The sequence below is a fragment of the Octopus sinensis genome, linkage group LG19 (genome assembly GCF_006345805.1).
Source record: "Octopus sinensis linkage group LG19, ASM634580v1, whole genome shotgun sequence".
Taxonomy (NCBI): domain Eukaryota; kingdom Metazoa; phylum Mollusca; class Cephalopoda; order Octopoda; family Octopodidae; genus Octopus; species Octopus sinensis.
Window position 1 is genome coordinate 42521266 of NC_043015.1, and position 12063 is coordinate 42533328.

A 12063-nucleotide genomic window follows, 5' to 3' on the forward strand; every position below is an offset into this window, starting at 1 on the left:
ATAATGCATTTGTATTACTATCCTGGACATTACATCATCATCGTTTAACGTCCGTTCTCCATGCTAGCATAGGTTGGATAGTTCGACCGGGGATCTGGGAAGCCAGAGGGCTGCCCCAGGCTCCGGTCTTATCTGGCAATGTTTCTATAGCTGGATGCCCTTCCTAACGCCAACCACTCCGTGAGTGTAGTTAGAATTAAAGTATCAAGCTGTGAGGAAAATGTTTGTTATCGAAACATTTCTAAGATTCCTGTTTGAAATGAAGAATAGTTGTCTTCATGGTTAAGGCAAGGCAAGCTGATTGTTATTAACAATCACTGTGATATTAGATACTTAGGGAATTGCCATAACTCCAAGATGAATTTATTGAACAGAAGACTACATTATTAAAAGAGAATGTGAAATAAGCTACTTAACACTCTCTTCAGTTACATATAATTTTACTAATTACAATTAAGTTAAATGCTATGAAAATAATTTAAATATGTCTCCTTTCTCTTTCTACTCGTTGACGTCATCTGTTGCTAACGTTAAATATGATGATGTGGAATTCCCCCTCTGACTTCTATGGAGACCTTCCACTTTCTGATTACTTGCAACAGTGTATGGGATATGCGTGTGTGTGTACTAAGAAATGTTTTTGTCATCTAAAAAGAAATGTAACATATGAGCAGTCTACATGGGGAGGACTACCCAGTTCAAAAACAATGCCTAAAATCTATTCATCTAACCCATGCTAGCTTGGAGAAATGGATGTAAGTGAATATATGATTTTAGATACATATAGATATGTGTGTATCATGAATTGTCTTTTTTTTTTTTTTTTTATGCTGATATTTAACCCTTTCGTTACTATATTTCTTACCATAATACACCCCTCATGAGTTTCAGTTAAATTCTAAAGTTTCATTAAACAACTGTAACTTTTTTTTACTTATTGGCACACAATTATAGAAAGGGTTCTTAATCAATTCTATAGCTTAACTTAAAGAGAATGTGAAATAAGCTACTTAGCACTCTCTTCAGTTTACATTTAATTTTAATAATTACAATTAAATTAAATGCTATGAAAATAATTTTAATTTCTCTCCTTTCTCTTTCTACTCGACGTCGTCTGTTGCTAACGTTAAATATGATGATGTGGAATTCCCCCTCTGACTTCTATGGAGACCTTCCAATTTCTGGTTGCTTGCAACAGTGTATGGGATATGCGTGTGTGTGTACTAAGAAATAAATCCTTTGTGATCTAAAAACAAATGTGACGAATTAGCAGTCTACTTGGGGAGGACTGCCCAGTTGTAAAATAATGCCTAAAATATATTCATCTAACCCATGCTAGCTTGGAGAAATGGATGTAAGTGAATATATGATTTTAGATATATGTGGATGTGTGTGTAATCATGAATTGTCTTTTTTTATTGTGCTTTTTTTTTTTTTTTTTACCTTAAATGCTGATATTAACCCTTTTTCGTTATTATATTTCTTACCAAAATACACCCCTCATGAGTTTCAATTAAATTCTAAAGTGATCATGAATTTAGACTTTCATTAAACAACTAACTTTTATACTTATCACCATATTAATGTGATATTTGGCACGCAATTATAGAAAGGGTTCTTAATCAATTCTATAGCTTAATTTAAAGAGGACTTAAAAGAGAATGTGAAATAATCTACTTAACACTCTTTTCTCTTACATTTAATTTTACTAATTAGAATTAAATTAAATGCTGTGAAAATAATTTTAATTTCTCTCCTTTCTCTTTCTACTCGTTGACGTCATCTGTTGCTAACGTTAAATATGATGATGTGGAATTCCCCCTCTGACTTCTATGGAGACCTTCCAATTTCTGATTGCTTGCAACAGTGTATGCGATGCATGCATGTGTGTGTGTGTGTGTGTGTACTAAGAAATAAGTCTTTTGTCATCTAAAAACAAATGTGACAAATGAGCAGTCTACTTGGGGAGGATGCCCAGTTGTAAAATAATGCCTAAAATATATTCATCTAACCCAAGCTAGCTTGGATAAATGGATGTAAGTGAATATATGATTTTAGATACATATGGATGTGTGTGTGTCATGAATTGTCTTTTTTTATTGTGCTTTTTTGTTTACCTTAAATACTGATATTTAAAATCTGAATACAAGTGAAATTTAGTGTGTGGAAACCTTAATTAAAAGAGAATGTGAAATAAGCTACTTAACACTCTCTTCAGTTTACATTTAATTTTAATTATTACAATTAGATTAAATGCTATGAAAATAATTTTGATTTCTCTCCTTTCTCTTTCTACTCGTTGACGTCATCTGTTGCTAACGTTAAATATGATGATGTGGAATTCCCCCTCTGACTTCTATGGAGACCTTCCAATTTCTGATTGCTTGCAACAGTGTATGGGATACATGCATGTGTGTGTGTGTGTGTACTGAGAAATAAGTCTTTTGTCATCTAAAAACATATGTGACATATGAGCAGTATGAGGGCTACACATCTGTAAAACAATGCCTAAAATATATTCACCTAACCCATGCTAGCTTGGAGAAATGGATGTAAGTGAATATATGATTTTAGATACATATAGATATGTGTGTATCATGAATTTTTTTTTTTTTTTAAATGCTGATATCAACCCTTTTCGTTATTATATTTCTTACCAAAATACACCCCTCATGAGTTTCAATTAAATTCTAAAGTGATCATGAATTTAGACTTTCATTAAACAACTAACTTTTATACTTATCACCATATTAATGTGATATTTGGCACGCAATTATAGAAAGGGTTCTTAATCAATTCTATAGCTTAATTTAAAGAGGACTTAAAAGAGAATGTGAAATAATCTACTTAACACTCTTTTCTCTTACATTTAATTTTACTAATTAGAATTAAATTAAATGCTGTGAAAATAATTTTAATTTCTCTCCTTTCTCTTTCTACTCGTTGACGTCATCTGTTGCTAACGTTAAATATGATGATGTGGAATTCCCCCTCTGACTTCTATGGAGACCTTCCAATTTCTGATTGCTTGCAACAGTGTATGCGATGCATGCATGTGTGTGTGTGTGTGTGTACTAAGAAATAAGTCTTTTGTCATCTAAAAACAAATGTGACAAATGAGCAGTCTACTTGGGGAGGATGCCCAGTTGTAAAATAATGCCTAAAATATATTCATCTAACCCAAGCTAGCTTGGATAAATGGATGTAAGTGAATATATGATTTTAGATACATATGGATGTGTGTGTGTCATGAATTGTCTTTTTTTATTGTGCTTTTTTTTTTTTTTTACCTTAAATACTGATATTTAAAATCTGAATACAAGTGAAATTTAGTGTGTGGAAACCTTAATTAAAAGAGAATGTGAAATAAGCTACTTAACACTCTCTTCAGTTTACATTTAATTTTAATTATTACAATTAGATTAAATGCTATGAAAATAATTTTGATTTCTCTCCTTTCTCTTTCTACTCGTTGACGTCATCTGTTGCTAACGTTAAATATGATGATGTGGAATTCCCCCTCTGACTTCTATGGAGACCTTCCAATTTCTGATTGCTTGCAACAGTGTATGGGATACATGCATGTGTGTGTGGTGTGTGTGTGTGTACTAAGAAATAAGTCTTTTGTCATCTAAAAACAAATGTGACAAATGAGCAGTCTACTTGGGGAGGATGCCCAGTTGTAAAATAATGCCTAAAATATATTCATCTAACCCAAGCTAGCTTGGATAAATGGATGTAAGTGAATATATGATTTTAGATACATATGGATGTGTGTGTGTCATGAATTGTCTTTTTTTATTGTGCTTTTTTGTTTACCTTAAATACTGATATTTAAAATCTGAATACAAGTGAAATTTAGTGTGTGGAAACCTTAATTAAAAGAGAATGTGAAATAAGCTACTTAACACTCTCTTCAGTTTACATTTAATTTTAATTATTACAATTAGATTAAATGCTATGAAAATAATTTTGATTTCTCTCCTTTCTCTTTCTACTCGTTGACGTCATCTGTTGCTAACGTTAAATATGATGATGTGGAATTCCCCCTCTGACTTCTATGGAGACCTTCCAATTTCTGATTGCTTGCAACAGTGTATGGGATACATGCATGTGTGTGTGTGTGTGTGTGTGTACTGAGAAATAAGTCTTTTGTCATCTAAAAACATATGTGACATATGAGCAGTATGAGGGCTACACATCTGTAAAACAATGCCTAAAATATATTCACCTAACCCATGCTAGCTTGGAGAAATGGATGTAAGTGAATATATGATTTTAGATACATATAGATATGTGTGTATCATGAATTTTTTTTTTTTTTTAAATGCTGATATCAACCCTTTTCGTTATTATATTTCTTACCAAAATACACCCCTCGTGAGTTTCAATTAAGTTCTAAAGGAATCATGAATTTAGACTAGTTTCATTAAACAACTGTAACTTTTATACTTATCAACATATTAATGTGATAGTTGCCACACAATTATAGAAAGGGTTCTTAATCAATTCTATAGCTTAACGTGAAATAAGCTACTTAACACTCTCTTCAGTTTACATTTAATTTTACTAATTACAATTAGATTAAATGCTATGAAAATAATTTTAATTTCTCTCCGTTCACTTTCTACTCGTTGACGTCATCTGTTGCTAACGTTAAATATGATGATGTGGAATTCCCCCTCTGACTTCTATGGAGACCTTCCAATTTCTGATTGCGTGCAATAGTGTATGGGATACATAAATCAATGCCTAAAATATATTCATCTAACCCATGCTAGCTTCGAGAAATGGATGTAAGTGAATAAATGATATATATAGATGTGTGTGTATCATGGATTTTTTTTTTTACTTTAAAAACTGATATTTAAAATTGTAAAATAAGTGAAATTTATTGTTCCAAAGCGTTAATCCTTTGGCATTCAGATAATTCTATCAAAAGAAATGCTTATTTATTTGCATTGTTTTGAATTAACCATTCGTTGTCTCATAGCTTCAAGATTACAATTAGATTAAATGCTGTTGCTAACGTTAAATATGATGATGTGGAATTCCCCCTCTGACTTCTATGGAGACCTTCCAATTTCTGATTGCTTGCAACGGTATATGGGATGCGTGTATGTGTACTAAGAAATAAGTCTTTTGTCATCTAAAAACAAATGTGACATATGAGCAGTCTACTTGGGGAGGACTGCCCATCTGTAAAACAATGCCTAAAATATATTCACCTAACCCATGCTAGCTTGTAGAAATGGATGTAAGTGAATATATGATTTTAGATATATATGGATGTGTGTGTATCATGAATTATCTTTTGTTATTGTCCTTTTTTTTGTTTGTTTTTTTTACTTTAAATACTGATATTAGTACAAGTGGAAACTTGAAGAGAATCTATCATGTGTGGGTTTGTTTACATCTGCCTCTTAGTCAAAAGTCATGACATTCATGCAATGTTCTGTTAGTATTTCACCTACAAATAGATAACATACTTGTTTCGTAGTTTTGAAGCTTGTGGAATTATGGACCCTTTACTGGAAAACTGGTAATGGTTAGCATCAGGAAGGGCATCCAGTTGTAAAGCAATGCCGAAAATAGCATATTCATGTAAGTAATGCTGGCATAGAAAAATGAATGTTAGATATAATGGGTTGTCTTTTATTTATTGTGATTTTTTTTTATTTCCCTTGGATACTTTGCTACTAACATTTAAGATGTTAGGTGAAGCTTACTTTTTCCAAAGCAAAAACCTACAACTATGATTCCCTGCTAACATTATTGGTAAAAGTCCTTTGATAGTAATGCAATTATTTATGGACTTGGATGTGCTGTGATTCCTTGGGCTCGTAAGGCCCGAGCTTAACCCTTTAGTGTTTAAACTGGCCAAATCCGGTCCAATATATTCTACATGTTTTATATTCAAACTGGCAATATCTAGCTTCTCACACCTAACCTACAATGCCATTCTAAAAATAAACAATCACATCATTGAAACCTCAAAGCTGTAAGATAATCCAGGATTAATCCAAAACAATTTGAGTGAAAAAGTATTACAGTTAACAGAGTAATCTGAACACTAAAGGGTTAATCCACTTTCCACAGTGTATACGTGACTGGGTTTACAACCCTTTTCTTTCTCTTTTAGATTATAACTATTGGACAATAGCATTTTTGCATGAGTATTAACTGCTCATTGCAGTTGGTTTTCAACTTTGTGTTTATTTGTTGCAGAGTATTCCTGGCTTAGAACAATATGCTATTAAAAAGTATGCCCAGTCATTAGAGGTTCTTCCTCAGTCTTTGGCTGAAAATACCGGTGCAAAGGTAAGCGGGAATTTCATAATCTTTTTTTTTTACACCTTTACTTTTCTTCCCAGTTTACCAAATAACTTATTTGCTCTAAATTCCTGTTTTATATTTGTGAGGCTTCAGAGGTAGAAGAAAATAACATCTATTTTGTCTGTTTTATGTAGAGCCGAGAAGTTCTTTCCAAGTTGTATGCCTCTCATCAAGAAGGTAAACAGAATGTTGGTGTGAATATTGAGGTGAGGACTTGTTTGTTTGTCTTTATTTTCTCTTCACTCACCCATCCTAATAGGAGTAAACAGTAATCTCCATATTTCTGTGTTAATCCATTAGCATTTAAACAAGCCAGTTCTGGTCTCATAACTATCCTACAAACAAATACATCATCAAAATCTCAAAGATATGAGATAATTGCATGATTGATTCAAAACAATGTGAATAAGTACTGCTTTTGACAGTGTAGTCTCGAATGCTAAAGGGTTGATAATGAAAATAAGGGAGATGGGTATTGCTGTTGAACACTTTGATAAGTAAAGTTATAACAGCCCCAAAAAGCAGCTTGTATGTGGCATCATGATTTCCAGAAATTGAACCCTCTTGGATGGTTAGTCTGGAAATGATATGCTATTCTGATTTGGTTTATTACCGAATCTCCTTCAAGTCCCTTCATAATGACTTAAAAAGAAGAGAAAGAAAGCTTTCAATAATGTATGTAAAGAAATAAAAAGCAGGAAAAAAGCAATAGGGTGTTTGTACAAGGAACATTTAAATCGAAATTGATCTGGAAAATAAACAAATGATTTTTGTTTGGAGTTGCTCAATTAAGAAAATGGTTACTAGTGAGAACATCTGTGTTGATATTGTTATTTGTTTCTTCAAGTTGAGGCCACCAGTTCTTTGGCATTTAAACCAGCCATATCTGGCCAAAGGCGCATGGCTCAGTGGTTAAAGCATTGAGCTCACAATCGCGAGGTGGAGAGTATGATTCTCAGACTAGGCTGTGTTGTGGTCTTGAGCAAAGCAATTTATTTCACAATTTATTGCTCCGGCTCACTCAGCTGTAGAAATGAGTTGCGACGTCACAGGTGCCAAACTGTATCGGCTTTTGCCTTTCCCTTGGATAACATCAGTGGCCTGGAAAGGAGCAGCTGGTATCCATGGGCAACTGCTGGTCTTCCATAAACAACCTTGCCTGGACTTGTGCCTTGGGTAACTTTCTCGGTGCAATCCTATGGTCATTCATGACTAGGGAGGAGGGGCGTCTTTATCCCTTTTATCCAGCCAAAACATTCTACCTATTTTGCGTCCGAATTTGCCAAATCTGGCCTGTCACACCTGCTCAACAATATAATTCTGAAAATTAAATTACCTCACCAAAATTTCAAAATAATAATGCATGATTAATTCAAAACAATGTCGATAAGTAAGCATTGCCTTTTGACAGAATAATGTGATTGCTAAAGGTGAACATTTTAATTTTTAAAACTTCAGTATAAATAATTATTCCTCAAATTGTGGGTTAACCCTTTCGTTACCAACCCGGCCAAAACTGGCTCTGGTTCTGAGTTCAAATGTCTTGTTTTCATAAGTTTTGAATTAAAATCTTCCACCAAACCTTAGTCACAATTTATTCTTTGTAACACTAGCTGAATGATAACTAAGTTATTTTACTAAATACTTTGTTAGATTTAAAATTAAGAACATCTCAAAATAAATACAGTAATCATCATCATCATTTAGTGTCCGTTTTCCATGCTAGCATGGGTTGGACGGTTTAACTGGGGTCTGTGAAGCCGGAAGGCTTCATCGGGCCCAGTCAGATTTGGCAGTGTTTCTACGGCTGGATGCCCTTCCTAACACCAACCACTCCGTGAGTGTAGTGGGTGCTTTTTATGTGCCACCTGCACCGGTGCCAGACAGAGCTGGCAAACGTCCACGAACGGATGGTGTTTTTACGTGCCACCGGCACGGGGGCCAGGCGAGGCTGGCAGCAGACACAAACGGATGGTGCTTTTACGTGCTACCGGCACGGGGCCAGGCGAGGCTGGCAACGGGAAAGGGTTAATATGTTGTTGTCTTTCAGCTGTTTATTTAAAATTTTTATTTTATTTTTTAGGATGTTGGTGGTGTTATGGATTCAGTAGAGAAAAATATTTTAGATCTTTATACAAAATTTTTCTGGATATTGAAGTTTGCCACTACAGCTGCTTGCACAGTGCTCAATGTTGACCAGGTAGGGATATATGTCTCTTGTTCTGTTGCTTCTCCTCGCTAGTATCTTCTTGCTCTTTTTATACTTTCTGTAATATGTGTAGATGTCATTAGTTAGAGATGAGTTATGGCTATAGATGCATTGCATGGCTGTGTGGTAAGAAGCTTGCTTTCCACCCATATAGTTCCGGGTTCAGTCTCACTGTGTGGCACCTTGGGCAGGTGTCTTTTACTATGGCCTCAGGCAGACCAAAGCCTTGTGAGTGGATTTGGTTGATGGAAGCTAAAAGAAGTTGTGTGTGTGTGTATATACACACACACTATATATATATTATATATATATATATATATAATATATATATATATATATATATATATATATATATATATATATATATATATATATATATATATATATAGAGAGAGAGAGAGAGCCACAGGAGTGGCTGTGTAGTAAGTAGCTTGCTTCCCAACCATGTGGTTCCAGGTTCAGTCTCACTGCTTAGCACCTTTGGCAAGTGTCTTCTACTATATAGTCTTGGGCTAACCAAAGCCTTTTGAATGGATTTGGTAGTCAGAAACTGAAAGAAGCTCTGGTGTATTTGCGTCCTTGTAACTTAGCGGTTCAGCAAAGAGATTGTTACAATAAATACTAGGCTTACAAAGAATGAGTGCTGGGGTTGATTTGCACAACTGCAAGTAGTGCTCCAGCATGGTTGCAGTCAAATGACAAACAAAAGAATAAAAATATATATGTATATATTTATGTCTGTTCCTTCACCATCACTTGAGAAATGATGTTGGTGTGTTTACATCCCTGTAACCTAGCTTACAAAGTTGACTAAAAACCTTCAAGGTGGTGCTCCAGTATGGCTGCAGTCAAATGACTGAAATAAATTAAATAATAAAAGAATATGTAAGTTTAAGTGCAGGCGTTGTTTCTCAACCATGTGTTCTTGGGTTTAGTCCCCTGCACTGCATCTTGAGCAAGTGTAATCTATTATAGCCCCGGGTTAACCAAAGCCTTGTGAGGGATTTTTTGACAGAGGCTTGTGTGTGTGTCAAAATGTGATGGTTGTAAATGAACATCATCCTCGTGCAAGTGAGATTGTTCGTTTCCGGTCTTCCATGGAAAACATTCTCTGGCCATGGGGGAAAATGGAAGTCTAATTTCTATTCTAACATCACAACCTGGGCCTTGGATGTCTTTCAGCCAAAGTGGTTCCTACAAACTGTCCAAGGCCGTTGCTGTTGATTCTTTGTTAGGCATTTAACTGGGTTCTGCAAGTATTACAAACCTCATCTCTGGTTTGAGAATATTGGCTTTGATTAAGCTTTTGGAAATAATGATACAATTCTTCAGAGTTATTGAGTATCAACATCTTGTTCAGATATGTTCAGTTTTTATAATATACTAGCAGCATAGCCCGGTGTTGCCCGGGTATGTAAGAGCTCCCTAGTAGGCAACGACTAATCCCAATCTAGTTCTTTCCCTCTAGGGAATGAAGGCGCATGTGTAGGTTGCAACGTCTTCTCTTCACTCGAATACTTCTGTGTTTACGATGTTCCTAGCTGTCTCCCGACAGAAAATGTGTTGCATATAAAAAGCTTAGATTCTCGACCCCATGTCGAATTTATCGATTTTTTTCAGAACTGGGGGAGCTTTTCAAAGTTTTCGCTACGTTAGTTTTGAATTATGACATTGGGTTATGTGTGTGCCAAGTTTCATCAGAATCGGTTGAAAGCCGTATTCAGGGTGAGGGTACAACCTGACAGCCACACAGACACACAAACTGCCGTTTATATATAGAGAGATTTATCATTTCCTCTTTTCTTTTGCAGATCATTATGGCCAAACCTGCAGGTGGTCCCAAGACCCGAGAGACCAAAGACTGGGATGAAGATTAATCTCATTAACTTTCATTTATACCAAGCATTCATTATCATGTATAATAGGTTGCATTATTTATTCCTTTTTTTTAAAAAGAAGAAGAAAAAAATATTTACTGGCTTCATATTAAGTACCATCTCTAATTTCCATTTATACCAGAAATGTGATGGAAAGGTCATTATCTTTCCACAGGGGGTTTCATACTGAGAAAAACCTTTAAAACAAGATTGGAAGAAGATAAAACAAAAAAGAAACCTGCTTTGCTACAATGTATGTGTATTGTAATTGGAAACCAAAATAAAACATTTGTTTGAATTATTTTGTATGTTTATTTTTCTATCTTCAATTTTCAAGTCTATACTATACTCTTTTCTCTCTCTTTTACTTGTTTCAGTCATTTGACTGCGGCCATGCTGGAGCACCGCCTTTAATCGAGCAACTCGACCCGGGACTTATTCTTTTGTAAGCCCAGTACTTATTCTATCGGTCTTTTTTGCCGAACCGCTAAGTGACGGGGACGTAAACACACCAGCATCGGTTGTCAAGCAATGCTAAGGGGACAAACACATACACACACATACATATATATATATATACATATATACGACAGGCTTCTTTCAGTTTCCGTCTACCAAATCCACTCACAAGGCATTGGTCGGCCTGGGGCTATATCAGAAGACACTTGCCCAAGATGCCGCGCAGTGGGACTGAACCCGGAACTATGTGGTTGGTAAGCAAGCTACTTACCACACAGCCACTCCTGCGCCTGTTTGGGTTATGTTATCAGTGTGGCAAGGGTTTTGTTCTACAGTCCCAATTCATCATCATCATCATTTAACATCCATTTTCCAAGCTGGCATGGGTTGGACAGCTTCACAAGAACAGGCCAGGCCAAGGGCTACACCAGGTTCCATAGACTGTTTTGGCCTGGTATCTATGGCTGGATGCCCTTCCAAATGCCAACAACTCCACTGTGTTGTGGGTGCTTTATACATGGCACCATCGCCAGTGCCTTTTATGTGGCACCAACACCAATGATTTTTACATTTACTAGTTTGTTGTTCATCAATCAAGACAGCTTTGTATAAGTGTGTGTTTAATAACGTACCTAACGCGGAGAGATACACCATGAGACATACTCATACACTCACAGGCAGATATATGGTCATATACTAAATGTGATGTCATGGAATGAAATGTCCTGTTGACAATAGAAAGACTATCTCTATGAAATGTTTTAATCGAAATGAAAATAAAATTTCATATTCACCCTAACCAGCCTTCACATACATATATATTTCTTTACTACCCACAAGGGGAGAAACACAGAGGGGACAGACAAACGGATTAAGTCGATTACATCGACCCCAGTACGTAACTGGTACTTAATTTATCGACCCCGAAAAGATGAAAGGCAAAGTCGACCTCGGTGGAATTTGAGCTCAGAACGTAACAGCAGACGAAATACGGCTACGCATTTCGCCCTGCGTGCTAACGTTTCTGCTAGCTCGCCGCCCTATACATATAAGTATGTTTAATAACGTACCTAATGTAGAAAGATACACACACTGATACATTCAGAGACAGATAAACAGTCGTATTCAAAATGTGACGTTGTTGTCAGTTGTCACGTATGTATATGTGTGTGTGTGTTTAAT

General features: G+C 35.5%; 1 protein-coding gene across 1 annotated transcript in view; it reads left to right on the forward strand.

Moving 5' to 3' along the window:
* Positions 1 to 10720, forward strand: part of LOC115222287 (T-complex protein 1 subunit theta) — a 28583-nt gene extending 17863 nt beyond the window's left edge. The window contains exons 14-17 of the mRNA XM_029792461.2: positions 6229 to 6321; positions 6471 to 6542; positions 8420 to 8536; positions 10357 to 10720. Coding sequence (XP_029648321.1) covers positions 6229 to 6321; positions 6471 to 6542; positions 8420 to 8536; positions 10357 to 10422 — 348 coding nt within the window. The 3' untranslated portion in view covers positions 10423 to 10720. The remainder of the gene's footprint in view (positions 1 to 6228; positions 6322 to 6470; positions 6543 to 8419; positions 8537 to 10356) is intronic.
* Positions 10721 to 12063: the final 1343 nt, after the last annotated feature.